The 19,832-nt window shown below is 42.0% G+C and overlaps 1 protein-coding gene across 5 annotated transcripts in view; it reads right to left on the bottom strand.

Moving 5' to 3' along the window:
- plxnb1b (plexin b1b) overlaps window positions 1-19,832 on the bottom strand; it is a 379,931-nt gene that overhangs the window by 7,143 nt on the left and 352,956 nt on the right. For all 5 annotated transcript variants that reach the window (XM_073072811.1, XM_073072812.1, XM_073072816.1 and 2 more), the window contains 3 exons: window positions 9,686-9,750; window positions 1,442-1,517; window positions 1,163-1,237 (listed from right to left, as the gene is read on the bottom strand). In XM_073072811.1, the coding sequence (XP_072928912.1) occupies window positions 1,163-1,237; window positions 1,442-1,517; window positions 9,686-9,750 (216 nt within the window). The remainder of the gene's footprint in view (window positions 1-1,162; window positions 1,238-1,441; window positions 1,518-9,685; window positions 9,751-19,832) is intronic.

Genomic DNA, 19,832 nt, shown 5'->3' with positions numbered 1-19,832 from the left:
AACCTTTCATGCCAAGACCCTTAATCAGGACCAGAAAGGAGGGGGAAGACACCAGAATAAAAAGGGGGGGGGGAGGTAAAGGACAAAAATCTAGAAGGAGACAGGTGGGTAGGAAAGGTAAAGGGCTGGAGAAGTAGGAATCTGATAGGAGAGGAGATGGACCATGGGAGAAAGGGAAGGGGGGGTAGACCCAGTGGGAGGTGATAGACAGGTAAGGAGGGGAGGTAAGAGGCCATAGTAGGGAATAGAAGAAGGAAAGGGGAGGAAAACAGAAAGGGAAAGAAATTACCAGGAGAATTAATGCTTGTGCTATCAGATTGGAGGCTACAGAGACAGAATTTGAGGCGTTGCTGCTCCTCCTCCCCAAGAGTGGCTTCACTGTGGCAGAAGAGACGGCCGTGAACTGGCATATTGAAACGGGAATGGGGACTGGATCTAAAATGGTTGGCCACTGTGAAATTTTGCTTTTGGCAACAAAGCGGAGTATGGGCATCTGAATTTCTTCCTCTGGCTATTGCTGGATACTTCTTTCAGACAGTGCAAATGATCCCCCACTCTGTGCTTGCGTTTCCTCAGATCACATCAAAACTCTGCTCTCCTGGTCAGTCTGATACTGCCTGTCCTTGGCCACAAACATATCCTGTGCTAGGTTTCACAAACTTTATTTATTTATTGAGATACAGCACAGAATAGGCCCTTCCAACCATTCAAGCCACATTGCCCAGTGATCTCCTGATTTAACACGAGTCTAACCACAGGATAATTACACAAAAAGTACGAATGTTACACAGCATTTCAGATATAATGTTAAAAGTTCTTTTGCTCTTCCAAACAAGTCTGATTTGATTATTTTAATTTGCTCATGGGTTGTAGATGTTGCTGTTAAGACTGGTATTTATACCTGAGCCTTATTGCCTCTTTAGTGATTGGGTTAGACGTCTCAGAGGCGTTAAGTGTTGAGGATCTGGTGTTGCATTTGGGCAGACAAGTGGATAAAGTGTTTCTTTGCCTGAAGGGTGTTAAGAGCTTTTACAATCTTTTGGATTTTCATGACCAGATTTTATCATAAAGTGGCTGGAATTTAGTGTTTAGTATGCTACTAAAAGCTGACCACACTTACTACATCGAATCTTACCCACGACCATGTGGCTCTTTTTCATACCTGGTCATAGTACTTGTTGATGTATTTGTAGAGTTCATGGAGAGCTACAAGAGAATTCATGTCACTGGAGTAATTCTGTAAAAGAAAATTGGATGTAAAAACAATCAAACACGAGGCACTTGTTTTTGAAGTTCTTTGTGACTCATCACTGTGTACAAAACACTGCATTTCAGTCACCTTACGCTCTGGATTTCCTTGAACTAAATCATGAGTCATGATTACAGCTGGTTCTGAATATCAGTCTCCCGTAAGACACATGTTTTGCTCATAGGCACTTACCCGAGACAGTTCTGCCAAGGCAGAGTTCATTTCTTGGTCACTAGCTGAGATGGTCTGTCGAATGTCTGCATAGTACCTGTCAGACACAGCAAAGTAACCTGTTACAGCTGATGATAGCAAACACCTTCCCAGTAAAATCAGGTTTCACATGTTAACAGTAAGTAAATCAAGATATGGACAAATGGAAGTTCGGCTACTTCAGTGTTGACTATATCCGAATGCCCTCTTACAACTGCTGTCATTGGGGAGGTGGTTTTGGAGCCACACAACCTGGTTTAGGAACAGTAGTAACCTTCAACCATTAGGCTTCTGAATCAGAGTCGATAGCCTCACTCACCTCAACACTGAACTGATTCCACAACCTAACTCATGTTTTCAGTATTTATTTATTTGTAATTGCACAGCTGGTGTTACTTTGCACATTGTTTGCTTGTCAGTCTCTGTGTGTAGTTTTTCATTGATTCTATTGTATTTTTTGTTCTTCTGTGAATGTCCATAAGAAAATGAATCTCAGGACAGCATATGGTGGCACATACAGTGGCATGCAAGAGTGTGGGCACCCCTGGTCAAAATTTCTGTTACTGTGAATAGCTAAGCGAGTAAAAGATGACCTGATTTCCAAAAGGCATAAAGTTAAAGATGACACATTTCTTTAATATTTTAAGCATGATTACTTTCTTATTTCAATCTTCTACAGTTTCAAAATTACAAAAAAGGAAAAGGGCCCGAAGCAAAAGTTTGGGCACCCTGCAAGTTTGGGTGTACTTAGTAACACCCCCTTTGGCAAGTATCACAGTTTGTAAATGCTTTCTGTAGCTAGTAAGAGTCTTTCAATTCTTGTTTGGGAGATTTTTGCCCATTCTTCCTTGCAAAAGGCTTCTAGTTCTGTGAGATTCTTGGGCCGTCTTGCATTGTTATGAACCCCATAAATGGGTCACTTACCGGCAAAGATAGAGAGGTCCGTTGAAGTCTGATGGTACTATTTTTAAACGTTTTTATTTATAAAGGGGCACAAAAGTAAGGTTAAGACAAACATTCAGATAATCTACGTCGTCAATACTCAATCTAAAGCGCAGGTATAGTAATAATCATCAATAAGAAGTGGCTCTATCGTTTTGTCTAGGGGTAAAAATATTGTCCGATGGAAATATAAAAGTCTCGCCAGTTCATGCAGGCTTTTAGCCGTTTGGGGACTGCTGGGTTTCACTTGTTGGAGAGAGAGAGTTTTTTGGTGAGAAAATAAACTTGCCAGTCTTTTGGACTCAAACCGTTGAATTGGGAACGTGGGTTCCCCGTTGTCAGTTCGAAGTCCTTTTTGGTGTTATCAGCCACTCGTTGCCTAGGCTAGGGGAAACAAACCACACGTGGCTTCTGAATAGCTTCCCGTTATCACGGGAGCGATGAGCGATGGTGTCTCCTTCTGGTGCGTCGCTAGGGGACTGCCTCCTGCAGCCCCTTTTTATCTTGACTTGCAGAGTTGTAGATGTCAATCAAGGTGGGGTGATGCAATCCCCAGCCCACATTGCCCAAGTGTGTCCACGCAGCCCTGATAGCTGGCACGTAGCATAGGGTCGCAATCCACAAAGGTGTCTCCAAGAAACAATGGTCAAAATCTGTTGCATTGTCTTTCTGAGGATTCTCTCTCATTTCCTGGGTCCAAGACCCGAATTAATAGCGATCTTGCGATTCTCAGGAAGGAGGTGGCTGGGATCATAACAGCATGCACTGCTCTTTTGAGGTCTATCCACAGATTTTCCATGATGTTTATGTCGGGGGACTGTGAAGGCCATGGCAAAACCTTCAGCTTGCGCCTCTTGAGGTAGTCCATTGTGGATTTTGAGGTGTGTTTAGGATCATTATCCTGTTGTAGAAGCCATCCTCTTTTCATCTTCAGCTTTTTTATGGACAGTGCGATGTTTGCTTCCAGAATTTGCTGGTATTTAATTGAATTCATTCTTCCCTCTACCAGTGAAATGTTCCCTGTGCCACTGGCTGCAACACAAGCCCAAAGCATGATCAATCCACCCCTGTGCTTAACAGTTGGAGAGGTGTTCTTTTCATGAAATTCTGCACCCTTTTTTCTCCAAACATACCTTTGCTCATTGCAGCCACAAAGTTCTATTTTAACTTCATCAGTCCACAGGACCTGTTTCCAAAATGCATCAGGCTTGTTTAGATGTTCCTTTGCAAACTTCCTGATGCTCAATTTTGTAGTGAGGACACAGGAAAGGTTTTTTTCTGATGACTCGTCCATCAAGGTCATATTTGTGCAGGTGTCGCTGCACAGTAGAACAGTGCACCACCACTCCAGAGTCTGTTAAATCCTCCTGAAGGTCTTTTGCAGTCAAACGGAGGTTTTGATTTGCCTTTCTAGCAATCCTACGAGCAGTTCTCTTGGAAAGTTTTATTGGTTTTCCAGACCTCAACTTAACCTCCACTGTTCCAGTTAACTGCCATTTCTTAATTACATTACGAACTGAGGAAATGGCTACCTGAAAATGCTTTGCTATCTTCTTATAGCCTCCTGCTTTGTGGGCATCATTTATTTTAATTTTCACAGTGCTAGGCAGCTGCTTAACAGGAGACCATGGCTGCTAATTGTTGGGACAAGGTTTGAGGAGTCAGGGTATTTATAAAGCTTTGAAATTTGAATCAACTGACCTTTCCTAATGATGACTGTGAATAAGCCATAGCCCTAACAAGCTAATTAAGGTCTGAAGCCTTGGTAAAAGTTATCTGAGAGCTCAAATCTCTTGGGGTGCCCAAACTTTTGCATGGTGCTCCTTTCCTTTTTCCCCACTCTAAAATTGTACAAAACAAAATTAATACACTAATCTTGCTTAAAATGTTGAAAAGAATGTTTTATCTTTAACTTTATGACTTTTGGAGATCAGTTTATCTTCTACACACTTAACTATTCACAGTAACAGAAATTTTGACCAGGGGTGCACAAACTTTTGCATGCCACTGTATGTATGTACTTTGAACTTTGAATCTTTTCCAATGCTGGGATGATACCTGAAACCTGTTTCTGCTTCTCCACAGAATCTGATTGATTTGCTGTATATTTAGAGCATTTCCAATGTTATTATAAATTTCTGCCTTTTTCCCCTTTTAGCTCCAGAAATGTTTGCTGTGGAGCACCACACCCCATTCTCTTTCTCGTTCTCAATGACCACTATGCATACTACTTGGCTTCCTGTAGTTAAGAAATGTAATGGAATAGAAGAGGTAATGATAATTGTGAAATCTTGAAGGCTTGGACTTGATCTCACACACTTTACCACAGAAAATGCATTTTTTTGATTAACCTGCTGGGTCATTGCTGTTTTCAATACCTAACATGTAAAAATAAGCAGATAATGAAGAATAGAGTAGAAAAGTACCATGGTTTGCAAATTTTGTAATGAATAGCTCATTTTGCATGTGTGATGACACGGGTTCCTCACTAATACGTGTACTTCAGACTGACAATCCTGCCAGCACATCAAAAATCAGAGGCCAAAGGAGATCAAAACAGCAGATAAGGTCAACTTGGGCAGAAACCACTGGGAGAAATGTACACCAACTGGAATCTCCGTCAGAATCTTGTAACACTGGAAATATGGACACAAAACAGTCCAAACAATCCACCACTTAATATAATTTTTTATTGATGGCAAAGAACCCTATGATTGCACTTTTAAGCTCATGAACTTAGTGACTAATGTTTTGTATGGAGAATCTGATGCACACAATTGGTACAAGGAGCTTAGAAAAATTAGGTAATTTCTAAAGTAAGTACACGTTCAGCACAGCACTGTGGGCCGAAGGGCCTGTATAGTGCTGTAGCTTTTCTATGTTTCTGATGGGCTGTCTTACACTCCACCATGGAAAATCGGAATGGGGAAGGCTACACTCAGATGGAGGAGCAACACCTTATATTCCAGGTGGATAGCCTCCAACCTGATGGCATGAACATCTATTTCAGTAATGGCTCCCCCTTCACCATTTCCCCCTCTCACCTTGTCTACTTGCCTGCCCATCACCTCCTTCTGGTGCTCATCCCCCTTCCCTTTCTCCCATTTCCTTCAGTCCTCCCCTAACAGATTCCCCCTTCTCCAGACCTTTATCTGTTTCACCAATCCACTTCCCAGCTCTTTACTTCACCCCTCTCCCCTCCCGGTTTCACCTATCACTTACTACCTTGTACCTCTCCGTCTCAACCCCACACCACCTTACTCTGATTTCTAATCTCTTTTTTCCAGTCCCAATGAAAGGTCTCAGCCCGAAACGTTGAATATTTACTCTTTTCCATAGACGCTGCTTGGCCTGCTCAGTTCCTCCACCATTTTATGTGTATTACTTTGACTTTCTACATAAGATGATGAGAGGCATTGATCATGTGGATAGTCAGAGGTATTTTCCCCAGGGCTGAAATGGCTAGCAAGAGAGGGCATAGTTTTAAGGTGCTTGGAAGTAGGTACAGAAGAAATGTCAGGGGTAAGGTTTTTATGCAGAGAGTGGTGAGTGCGTGGAATGGGCTGCCGGCAACGGTGGTGGAGGCGGATATGATAGGGTCTTTTAAGAGACTCCTGGAAAGGTACATGGAGCTTAGAAAAAAGGAGGGCTATGGGTAACCCGTGTAATTTCTAAGGTAAGGACATGTTCGGCACAGCTTTGTGGGTTGAAGGGCCTGTATTGTGACGTAGGTTTTCTAATGTTCTCTGTTTCATCTGCAGAGGAAATGGAGGAAGAGTATAGGAAACTGATACAGGACTTTGTGATATGGTGCAACTCAAATTACCTGCGTCTCAATATCACCAAGACCAAGGAGATGGTGGTGGACTTTAGGAGATCTAGGCCTCATATGGAGCCAGTGATCATTAATGGAGAATGTGTGGAGCAGGTTAAGACCTACAAGTATCTGGGAGTACAGTTAGACGAGAAGCTAGACTGGACTGCCAACACAGATGCCTTGTGCAGGAAGGCACAGAGTCGGCTGTACTTCCTTAGAAGGTTGGCGTCATTCAATGTTTGTAGTGAGATGCTGAAGATGTTCTATAGGTCAGTTGTGGAGAGCGCCCTCTTCTTTGTGGTGGCGTGTTGGGGAGGAAGCATTAAGAAGAGGGACGCCTCACGTCTTAATAAGCTGGTAAGGAAGGCGGGCTCTGTTGTGGGCAAAGTACTGGAGAGTTTAACATCGGTAGCTGAGCGAAGGGCACTGAGTAGGCTACGGTCAATTATGGAAAACCCTGAACATCCTCTACATAGCACCATCCAGAGACAGAGAAGCAGTTTCAGCGACAGGTTACTATCGATGCAATGCTCCTCAGACAGGATGAAGAGGTCAATACTCCCCAATGCCATTCGGCTTTACAATTCAACCGCCAGGGGTAAGATATGTTAAAGTGCCGGGGTTAGGACTGAGCTTAAGTTACCATTCAATGTATTTTAGTAAACTATTTAAGAACTTTTTAAAAGCTATTTATTAATGCTTTTTGAGAGGGTGATTTTGCAATGCAATGCTCCTCAGACAGGATGAAGAGGTCAATACTCCCCAATGCCATTAGGCTTTACAATTCAACCGCCAGGACTTAAGAACTTTTTAAAAGCTATTATTAATGCTTTTTGAGATAGTGATTTAGATGCATATCTTATTTTTTACTGAGTTAAGTATTGTATGTAATTAGTTTTGCTACAACAAGTGTATGGGACATTGGAAAAAAAGTTGAATTTCCCCATGGGGATGAATAAAGTATCTATCTATCTATCAGATTTTCTATTGTTTGTAATACAAGAGAATCTATGAAAACAAAACTATACATAAAGACTGAAAACCAGTGTTTCTGAAAACATAAATCTCTGAAAGTGAGCCTGTAGGTCATAGATGGTGAGATGGAGGGTGTCAATCTGCAAAGGAAGCAGTGAGACATCATCAATGGAGCCTACTTGTATACCTCTTTCACTCTGCCCTCAAATTTACCTGGTCCATTTCCGACACCTCCCTCCCCTTTCTTGATCTTTCTGTCTCCGTCTCTGGAGACGGCCTATCTACTGATATCTACTTTAAGCCTACAGGCTCTCACAGCTACCTGGACTATTCCTCTTCCCACCCTGTCTCTTGCAAAAATGCTATCCCCTTCTCACAATTCCTCCGTCTCCGCCGCATCTGCTCTCAGGATGAGGCTTTTCATTCCAGGATGAAGGAGATGTCTTCCTTTTTTAAACAAAGGGGCTTCCCTTCCTCCAGCATCAACTCTGCTGTCAAACACATCTCTCCCATTTCACGCACATCTGCCCTCACCCCATCCACCCACCACCCCACTCGGGATAGGGTTCCCCTTGTCCTTACCTACCACCCCACCAGCCTCCAGGTCCAACGTATAATTCTCCGTAACTTCTGCCACCTCCAATGGGATCCCACTACCAAGCACATCTTTCCCTCCCCCCCCTTCTGCTTTCCACAGGGATCGCTCCCTACGCGATTCCCTTGTCCATTCGTAAATCCCCCATCCCTTCCCACCGATCTCCCTCCTGGCACTTATCCTTGTTAGCGGAACAAGTGCTACACCTGCCCTTACACTTCCTCCCTCACCACCATTCAGGGCCCCAGACAGTCCTTCCAGGTGAGGCAGCACTTCACCTGTGAGTTGGCTGGTGTTGTATACTGCGTCCGGTGCTCCCGGTGTGGCCTTTTATATATTGGTGAGACCCGATGCAGACTGGGAGACAGTTTTGCTGAACACCTACGCTCTGTCCGCCAGAGAAAACAGGATCTCCCAGTGGCCACACATTTTAATTCCACGTCCCATTTCCATTCTGATATGTCAATCCATGGCCTCCTCTACTGTCAAAATGAAGCCACACTCAGGTTGGAGGAACAACACCTTATATACCGGCTGGGTAGCCTCCAACCTGATGGCATGAACATTGACTTCTCTAACTTCCGTTAATGCCCCTCCTCCCCTTCTTACCCCATCCCTGATTAATTTATTTTCCCCCTCCCCCCTTTTCTCTCTCTGCCCATCACTCTGCCTGTTCTCCATCTCCCTCTGGTGCTCCCTTCCCCCCTTTCTTTCTCCTGAGGCCTCCTGTCCCATGATCCTTTCCTTTCTCCAGCTCTGTATCCCTTTTGCCAATCACCTTTCCGGCTCTTAGCTTCATCCCACCCCCTCCGGTCTTCTCCTACCATTTCGCATTTTCCCCTCTCCCTCCTACTTACAAATCTCTTATTATCTTTTCTTTCAGTTAGTCCTGACGAAGGGTCTCAGCCCGAAACGTCAACAGTGCTTCTCCCTATAGATGCTGCCTGGCCTGCTGTGTTCCACCAGCATTTTGTGTGTGTTGCTTGAATTTCCAGCATCTGCAGATTTCCTCCTGTATACCTCTTAGTGGTTTTACAAGAGTTCCAGATAAGCAATCAGTTCCTTCGAACTTTATACCCTTTAGGTTAGAAATGAATATCGTGTTCAGGTTCAAGGACTGGCTCAAGGCCTAAAACCTGAACTATTGTTCAATTTTGTTCAGCATAACTTTCTTTAAAATCTTAAGTGCAGGAGCAGGAAGAATTTGTACAATAGAAATAAATTAACATTGGCATTAAAAGTACTAACAGCTGCCAAGCGCTCTGTTATCTTGGGAGAAGACAGGTCAGTGTTGACTCACCACGCACCCCCCCATCTGCTTACTGCCCAAGATCAATCTGTTTGTAGTTGTGTTACACTAATCCTTGGAATATTTCTGTGCAAACTGGGCAGAATTTCTCAGCCACTGAGCTGAGCTGTCAAATACCTAATTATAGACCCTAATTTATAGTCCCTAAGCCAGTCCATCATTGATTGCAACACTGACTGGCATCTCTTTCATAGTCGCTGGTGCCAAACTGTATCGGACTCTGCTGTTCAGTTGGATTCATCAGGTGTGTGGGGATGGGGAGCCTGCTGCATGGGCACCAGCTTGCTCTCCATATCGTACCGACCTGGTTTGCGCATGACAGCTAGGACGCAACACCCATGGGCGACTTTATACTTAATACTTTAGTATACTGAGTATACTTTATACTCAAAAATGCTCAGGTCTTACAGCTCATCGGTCAAGAGTGGGAGGTGAAAAGAAGCCTGAGAAGCCAACACCGTTTCTAAGGAGTACTTTCTCCCTAAAATATTCCAGGTTAAGCAAGCTTTGTTTCCGTGTTATTGCCTGGCTGCCGGGCTGAGATGGCTCGACACAGTGGGGCTCAAATGGAAGTTTTGGAAGTCTTACCTCTCCACCATCTGTTTATATCGAGGGATGTCTCTGGCGTACAAGAGTTTGTTAATTGGAGAATCCTAAAAAAAGAGTATCAAATAGTTACATCAGTTACACAGAGTGTGAAAACGGATCTCATACCAACAAATTCTGTCTACAAAGCACATAGCAATTAAAGTCTGGCTTAAGATGGTTACAAAAATAGTGCATGATGATTTGAATCAGCATGAACATTCAGAACACTGTTCCATGCTAATGCAACAACAGAACAACACCAGTTCACCACAAGAACTTACCATCTCAGCTCATAGAGAGCATACACAAAATGCTGGAGCAACTCAGCGAGGAAGGCAGCATCTATGGGAGAAAGATGGAGAGTTGACTTGAAACTTCAGATGAAAGAGCATGATCTGAAGCATCAGCTTTTCATTTCTCTCCAACGATGCTGCCTGGCCCAGTGAATTTCTCCAGATGGCTACCATCTGGTCACAGAGAGGGCCATGTGTAAAATGAGCCACGACAAAGTGTCTCAGCCTGAAATATCGACTGTTTATTCCTCTCCATAGATGCCGGCTGAGTTCCTCCAGCACTTTGTGTGTGTGACAAATGATGCAAGTTTCCCTTTTGGTCACAATGGCCAATCCCTTGGCTTTTATACAAGGTGGTGAATAGTGAAAGGCTATTCTCCTAGGAGAACTGAACAGATTTGCTGGAAATTACATAAACTTGACTGAATGTATAAAATCCATGAGAAAATATGTTGCACTGACTTTCATCCCTACTGATCAGGAACATTAAACCTAATTACAAATTCAAATGAAATCAGCTGATAAGGCACAAACTTGGAAGAATTGAAGGAAACCTTTCATACAAGATATTTACCAATCAACTTATAGCTTGACCTTGTTGCCCTTCCCCAACCTTCTTATTCTGGCATCTATCCCCTTCCTTTCCAATCGTGACGAAGGGTCTCAGCCTGAAATATCGACTGTTTATTCATTTCTATAAATGATGAGTTCCTTCAGCATTTTGTGTGTGTTGCTCCAGATTTCCAACATTTGCAGGATCTCTACTGTATGCAAGATAATTATCTGCTTTTAGTGACAAAGCTCTACATCACTATTTGGTCAATTAAAACAACATAGTTTGTAGTATTTCTCATTCCTAAGATTTAAAAATCAGCTGCTGGTACAGCTCGTTGCAGAGGGATCTAACCTGGACAAACTAAATTAAGATGGAAGATAGGAATCTGGAATGTAGCACTGTTACTTTATTAAGCAGAGTCACATGTCCAGTTTCAATCCCCTTGTGAATTACCAGTGTAATATCAATGCAGCAGGTGGAATAGATACTAAATCATTATGCACAGAAATCCTCAGATGTCAATTTCCTTCTGACAGATACAAGTCATGGTGCAAATTAATATCACAAATGGTGTTTTGTAGCAGTTCACCTAGGATGGTTAGAATGGATACTCCAGTGTTATCACAAACCTGCAGAATTAAACCAGGATCTCAAAATCAGATATGAATGGTCCATTATACACATTACTGAGAAGCCTTATCTGGGAGTGAACACCTTTGAGTAACTATTAAATGTAGGATTTTCCACAGGAAATTTATTATAGGGAATGGACTTCGAGCTTATTATCGTTGGAGAGATCTTTCAAGCCATTTTAGAATGTTCTAATCCCTTTTTACTTTTAATGATCATACTTGTCACTACATCCACATGTATCATCTGCTGTTTCACAGCCAAGTTGATAAACTGCTCCTGAACTTCGCTAATTTCTACTAGACTCTCTGACTGTACATCCAATATTTGGCAGGCTTCAATGAAATCTCCCCTCATTCTTCTAAACTCAGACCCAAACTCATCAAACAATCCTCATACATTAACACTTTTATTCCCAGAATCATTTAGGCCAAGTTTGCAGATTACACCAAGATAAGTAGAGGGGGAGCATGTGTTGAGAAAGCAAGGAGCTTTCAGCAGAACTTTGACAAATTAAGAGAATGGACAAATAAGCGGCAGATGGAAGAGAATGTAGAGAAGTGTATGATCATGCAGTTTTCTAGAATAAAAAAAACACGTACAACTTTCTAAATGGGGAACAAAATGGAGTGTAGAAGATTCGGGTGGGGAGGGGGGATCTGTTTGAAGCCTACTGGATACTGAACCGCCTAGATAGAGTGAACATGCAGAGGATGTTTCCAACAATGGGAGATAAAATAACAGAACATCACTTTAGAACAGAGATGAGGAGGAATTTTTTTAGCCAGAGAGTAGCGAATCTGTGGAATTCATTGCCATAGACAGTTGTGAAGGCCAGATCAAGGAGTATATTTAAAGCAGAGGTTGATAGGTTATTGATTAGTTAAGGGTGCCAAAGGTTACAAGGGAGCAGGCTGCAGAATGAGCTTGAGAGGAAAAATAAATCAGCTATGATTGGAGCAAACTCAATGGGCCGAACAGCCCAATTCTGCTCCAATGTCCTGTGGCAGATGGAACCGCTCCGCATTGCTTTTCTATACAGAGCAGTGTATGACCTGCTCCCAACACCTGCCAACCTCAGCACCTGGTATGAAGATAAGACAGACAGGTGCGCTGCTTGTGAGGCAGGAAATATGTTCCAGATGCTGGGAGAGTCCAGTACCAGAGGGCATGGTTTGAGAATAAGGGGTAGGTCATTTAGGACAGAGTTAAGGAAAAACTTCTTCTCCCAGAGAGTTGTGGGGGTCTGGAATGCACTGCCTCGGAAGGTAGTGGAGGCCAATTCTCTGGATGCTTTCAAGAAGGAGCTAGATAGGTATCTTATGGATAGGGGAATCAAGGGATATGGGGACAAGGCAGGAACCAGGTATTAATAGTAGATGATCAGCCGTGATCTCAGAATGGCGGTGCAGGCTCGAAGGGCCGAATGGTCTACTTCTGCACCTATTGTCTATTGTGGTGAGAAGGGAACACTTCAGCATATTTCGAGTGCATGCAGAGTCAATCTTTCCAGCGGCATGTACACTTGGAGACAGAACAACGTTCTCAAAGTTGTAACGGAAGCGGTTGAGCAGAGGGTACTGCAGCACAACTTATCTCATGCCCCATGCTGCACAGAACATCGCATATCATTTGTGAAAGAAGGCTCCAAGTCAAGGGTGTACAGTGTAGGCCCACAATCAAGCATACTTTCTTCAGCCAACGATTGGTGTGTCAAGGCCAACCTGGATGGGAAAGGTAGTTTCCCGGAGCAAATAGTTTTCACCACATTCCGTCCAGATATAATCATCTGGTCTGACACCAGTAGAGAAGTGGTTATTGGTGAACTCACAGTCCCCTGGGAAGACAACATCGATGCAGCCCGTGAGCACAAGTTAACCAAGTATGTAGAATTAAGATCAGAGTGCAGAGACAGAGGGTGGAAGGTCTCATGCTATCCATTCGAAGTAGGGTGTCGTGGCTTTATTGCGTTCACTTTCCAGAAGTGGTTGCGTGACCTTGGCTTTACTAGAAGAGAGATCAAGTCAACCCGCAGGGTTGTAGCTGAGGCAGCAGAGGCAGGATCATCATGGGTGTGGACTAAGTACGTCCAAAGGGGCAGATAGTCGGACAGTGTATCCATCTTTTGTAAACTCTTCAGTAGCTGCATAGATACCTGAAGAGTAGACTATCTGTTGGATGGAAGCGACCAACAACTCTGATAGAGGCAGATGCCAAGTTGTTAAGTTCATCAGTGGGAGGTGGTGCTTTAGTACTGCTGGCCCACAACCTTGAGGGAGTCTTGATCATAAGCGGGCCGAAACTCCTGAAGACAGGTGGCAGATCAACTGATGATCCCACTGATGATAGCACAGGACAAGTTAACATCTTAGTCCACATGTATTTTCAATTCTTTATTCTGGTCTCATAGACAACCACCAAGGGAAAATAAAAACACCCCATTAACACTGACTTCCTCATGACTATGAATTCCTAACATGAAAGCAAACTGTGATTCAGTGTTAAATATGATTAGATAAAGGGTGGTCCTCATCTGGCTCAGATATATAATCTCAGATGTAGGGATCTAACCAGAGATGTGAATCTCTCTGCTTTTATTGATGGACTGAAGGCTTTGTTTCTTTTGGAACAGGAACATAAGAAATTCACAGCAGAAACTTTCCATACTCAATCAAGGATTAACAAGCACTAGTGTTACCGGAGCTCTCAAGAACATGATCAGAACTGTAACCAATGTTCCAGCTGGGATCAAATTACTGGTTTACAAAGTCTGCCTTCACCTCCTGAATTTTGCCCTTTATGACTTGAAATAAAGCCCACAGTCACATCCGCTTTATTAACTATCTGCCCACTTTTTTCTTTTTCAATATTTTTATTAATTTCTACATAGAAGAATACAGAGTTCAAGAAAATACATACTATAAAACAAAAGAAAGATAAAATACCAAATACATTATATTTGAATCACATTGACGAACTCCTTACCCTACATTCATGTACAAACATTTGTAGATTATTAATTTGTATGTTGAGATATGAATAATTTATATATATATATATATATATATAAATAAAAATATTTTAAAAAATCTAACCCCACTACCAAAGCTGAAGATGTTTTGTAAAGAAAATAAGGGGGAAAAAACCTTATCAGATAGTGAAATATGCTATTAACCAGCATCTGTACTTTAATAGGAAATGAAAGGTTTTGAAAATAATTCAAAAACGGTCCCTACAAATTTTGAAAATCTTGGTTAGATTCAGAATCTTTTCTAAATTTAAGCATGCCATAACGTCCCGTAACCACTGAGCGTGATTAGGCGGAGCAGCATCCTTCCATTTAAGCAGGAGCGCCCTCCTAGCCATAAGAGAGATAAAAGCCAGAATGTGCAGGTCAGATGTTCTTCAAAAAGATATCTTCCCTTCCAACAATACCAAATAAGGCAGTCAAAGGGTTAGGCTTAAAATTTACTTTAAAAAGTACAGAAAAAGTTTGGAATACTTCCTTCCAATATTTTTCAAGACTTGGCCAAGTCCAAAACATACGAATGAATGAAGCTTCTCCATTGTTACACCTATCACAGTAGGGGGATATATCCATATAAAAACGAGATTGCTTATCCTTGGTCATATAAGCCCTATGGACCACTTTAAATTGTAGGAGGGAATGACAGGCACATAATGAAGTATTAAGCAGTTTAAAAATTTCATTCTGTTTCTTCAGAAATTGAAGTCTGTAAATCTTGTTCCCAAAGATTTTTGATTTTGTCTAAAGAATTATTTCTCATTCCCATCAACACATCATAAATATTGGATATTGAACCATTATAAAAAGGTTTCAAATTAAGAATTTTATCTAATAAGTTTTTATCAGGACTTTTAGGAAATGTATATAATTGAGATCGCATAAAGTCTCTAATTTGTAAATATCAATAAAAGTGGGTTTTTGGTAAACTATATTTAGTTTAGGGTTGGTCAAACGAAGAAAGACTTCCTCCAACAAACAGATCCTGGAAACATTTGATACCCAATCTATCCCTTTGTTTAAAAACTACATCAGCCATAGAGGGCTTAAAAAATAATTAAGAGAAATGGGACTAGAGAGGGAAAATCTCAATAAACCAAAGTGTTTTCTAAATTGTATCCAGATCCTCAAGTTATGTTAAACTACCACATTTTCAGTTATTTTACTTAAAGATAAAGGAAGTGAAGATCCCAAAAGAGAGATGATAGAAAATTTATTAACAGAGTTAGCTTCTAAAGAAACCCACCCTGGACAGTCCTCATGATTAATGTAATATAACCAAAACGTAAGATTCCATATATTAACTGCCCAATAATAAAACACAAAATTTGGTAAGGCTAAACCTCCATTCTTGTTAACTTTCTGGAGATGAACTTAATTCAGTTGAGGATGTTTATTTTTCCGATATATAAGAGGATAAAATAGAGTCAAGAGAATCAAAAAAGGATTTAGGAATAAAGACGGGTAAGGCCTGGAAAAGGTATATAAATTTAGGTAAGATATTCATTTTAATAGAATTAATTTGGCGAATCAATGATAACTAAAGAGGCGACCAATTTGATAATGTTCTTTTTATATAATTTAACAAAGTAAGAAAATTTTCTTTAATTCTAAATTTATTTATAATTCTTAGTAATTGTTACACCCAATAAGTTAATTGATTTCTTACAATTTTAAAAGGAAGGTTAGTATTAGTTGATACCAAGTTAATCAAAGGAAAAAGTTCACACTTATGTAGGTTCAATTTATATCCAGAAAACTGGCTAAAACAAGAGAACAGAGAAAGTGCAGAAGGTAACGAAGTCTTGACATTGGAAATAAAAAGCAATAAGTCATCCGCATAAAGTGAAACTTTGTGGGTAGTACCCTTCCGCAAAATACCAGTGATATCACTAGATTCTCGACAGGTGATGGCTAAGGGTTCTGAGGCCAGATCAAAGAGCCTCAGCAATTTCTTCATGAGAAATAGGTTGACCCAACTGTTTTCGGCTATCCACAGACAGTGTAGGAATATTTAATTGGTCTAAAAATTATTCATTACAGTATTATCTTTAGGAGGGTCAGACTGTAAAGTTTAGAATAAAATTCTTTAAAGGTATCAATTATTTCTAAATGATCAGTTGTCCTGACACCATCAGCTTTACAAATTTCTTTAATCTGTCGTTTAGCAATAGAAGTTTTAATTTGGTTACTTTAAGGTTTTTGCCCACAAACGCACCCAAGCCTCCTCCTCCTCCTCGAAACGTGTATCATTCTAAATCACCTCGCACTTTATGTCAAAAAGGCCATGCCATTCAGGAACTGTGCTTTGTGACTGTATGTGTTGGACTGTATGTGGCTATATGGACTGTGAGTATACTTAGTGTGACAATATGCTCCTTGGCCCCAGAGGAACAGTATTTCCTTTCGCTGTATACATGTTCGAAAGACAAAAACATTGAATGTGAATTTGATATGCTGTCTCCACCTTTCTCTTTCCACAAAAATGGATGCAGTTGTTGAATTTACTTGTGGTTTTTTCAGGGCACTGTCTTTCAGAGTGCCCTCTGGTTTTGTTCCTCTCCACAAATGGCAACACCAGGAACAGCTCGGGGCAGAGTTTGGAGCTCAGTCCTGGTGTCCTGTGTAAGGCATCTGTACGTCTCCCTGTGGAATGCGTGCCTTTTCTCAGCTGCTATGGTTTCCTCACACAGACCAAAGACATACTGGTTAGCAGGTTCATTGTAAATTATCCCATGATTAGATTAGGATTAAATTGGGGCTTGCTGAGAGGCAGCTCAAAGGGCTGGAAAGCCTTTTCTGTGCTGTATCTCTAAAGAAATAAGATGACAGAAAACTCACTTGTACCTGCTTTATTACTTATTCTTTCTTTACGGGTGATTCCTCTAGTTCTGCAAATTCTGAGGTGACTGAAGAAGCCAAAGTAGGAGCTTCTGATTTTGTTGTAGTAGGGTTGGGGCAGTTGTCAGGGTGAAATTCAGGAGGTGGTCTGCTTCACTTGCCATCTCTTCAGGGCTTCTGTCTGTTCTGAATGCACAGCATCTGGGCTCTTCATACTCCTCAGTGTTAATTCTCGGCTCGAAGCCGTCATGGGCCAGAGACTCTCAGAAGGTGGTGGAGATGCAATTTTCATGGAGTCTTTGGGAGTATCCTTGAAATCTTTTTCTTTATTCACTTGGCAGTTCAGAGTATGTGTTTTCTTAGTAGAAATATTTCTTAACATGTGATTTTGGACAAGCTTACACATATTTCCTGGTGAAGGCCTATCAGCAGTAAATTGAACTCGGCTTTTACTGATGTGACCAGAAATGGAAACGGTGAGTAGTTTCAAGTTCCTGCGTGTCAACATCTCTTAAGATCTATCCTGGGCCCAACATATTGAGGTAGTTACAAATCAGACATGACAACGGCCATATTTTATTAGGAACATAGAAATTTACAGCACATTACAGCCCTTCAGCCCACAATATTTTGCCAATCATGTAACTTATCCTAGAAACTGCCTAGAATTTCCCTACCACATAGCCCTCTATTTTTCTAAGCTCCATGTACCTATCTAAGAGGCTCTTAAAAGACCCTATTCTATCTGCTTCCACCACCGCCATTGGCAGTGCATTCCACGCACCCACCACTCTCTGTGTGAAAAACTTACCTCTGACATCCCCCTTGTACCTACTTCCAAGCACCTTAAAACTATGCCCCCTCATGTTACCCATTTCAGCCCTGGGGAAAAGCCTCTGACTATCTACATGATCAATGCCTCTCATCATCTAACACACCTCTATCAAGTCACCTCTCATCCTCTGTCACTCCAAGGAGAAAAGGCCAAGTTCACTCAACCTATTATCATAAGGTACACTCTCCAATCCAGGTAACATCCTTGTAAATCTCCTCTGCTCTCTCTCTATTGTATCCACATCCTTTCTGTAGTGAGGTGACCAGAACTGAACGCAGTACTCCCAGTGGGGTCTAATTAATGTCTTATATAGCTTTAACATTACCTCACGTCTCTTGAACTCAATCCCACGGTTGTTGAGGGCCAATACACCATATGCCTTCGTAACAACACTGTCAACCTGTGTAGCAGCTTTGAGTGTCCTATGGACTCGGACCCCAAGATCTCTCAGATCCTCCACACAGCCAAGACTATTACCATTTATATCATATTCTGTCTTCAAATTGGACCTACCAAAATGAACCACTTCACACATACCTGGGTTGAAGTCCATCTGCCACTTATCAGCCCAGTTCTGCATTCTATTGATGTTCCGCTCTAACCTCTTACAATCCTCTAGACTATCCACAACAACCCCAACCTTTGTGCATTCAGCAAACCTTCTTCATTTAGGTCATTTGTAAAAATCACATAGAGGAGGGGTCCTAGAACAGATCCCTGCAGAACACCACTGGTCACTGACCTCCATGCAGAAAACGAACCATCTACAACCACCCTTTGCCTTCTGTGGGCAAGCCAATTCTGGATGCACAAAACAAGGCCTCCTTGAATCCCATGCCTCCCTACTTTCTGAATGAGCCTCTCATGGGGAACCTTATAAAAATGCCTTACTGAAATCCATATACACTACATCTACGGCTCTACCTTCATCAATGTGTTTTCATCAAGAAGTTTGAGGAGAATTAGTATGTCACCAAAGGCACTTTCAAATGTCTAATGATGTACCACGGTGATGACGGTTGCACCACCATCTGGTGTGGAGGGGCCACTGCACAGGATGGGAAAAAGATACAGAACATCGTAAACTCAGTCACCTCCATCATGGTCACTGCCCTCCCCAGCATCCAGGACAATTTCAAAAGGCAATGCCTCAAAAAGGTAGCATCCATCATTAAGGACTCCCATCACCCAGGACTTGGTCTCTCCTCATTGCTGCCATCGAGGTGATACTGGAGCCTGAAGACACACACTCTGCGTTTCAGGAACAGCTTCTTCCCCTCCACCACCATGAACAGTGAAACCATGAACAGTGAACCCATGAACAGTGAACCCATGAACAGTGAAACCCATGAACAGTGAACCCATGAACAGTGAACCCATGAACAGTGAACCCATGAACAGTGAAACCCATGAAGAGTGAACCCATGAACGGTGAACCCATGAACAGTGAAACCCATGAACGGTGAACCCATGAACAGTGAAACCCATGAACAGTGAAACCATGAACAGTGAAACCCTTGAACAGTGAACCCATGAACAGTGAACCCATGAACAGTGAACCCATGAACAGTGAAACCCATGAACAGTGAAACCCATGAACGGTGAACCCATGAACAGTGAACCCATGAACAGTGAACCCTTGAACAGTGAACCCATGAACAGTGAACCCATGAACAGTGAACCCATGAACAGTGAAACCCATGAACAGTGAAACCCATGAACGGTGAACCCATGAACAGTGAACCCATGAACAGTGAACCCATGAACAGTGAACCCATGAACAGTGAACCCATGAACAGTGAACCCATGAACAGTGAAACCCATGAACGGTGAACCCATGAACAGTGAAACCCATGAACAGTGAAACCCATGAACAGTGAACCCATGAACAGTGAACCCATGAACAGTGAACCCATGAACAGTGAAACCCATGAACAGTGAAACCCATGAACGGTGAACCCATGAAC

The sequence above is a fragment of the Hemitrygon akajei genome, chromosome 19 (assembly GCF_048418815.1).
Source record: "Hemitrygon akajei chromosome 19, sHemAka1.3, whole genome shotgun sequence".
Lineage (NCBI taxonomy): Eukaryota > Metazoa > Chordata > Chondrichthyes > Myliobatiformes > Dasyatidae > Hemitrygon > Hemitrygon akajei.
This window is presented reverse-complemented; position numbering and strand designations above follow the sequence as displayed.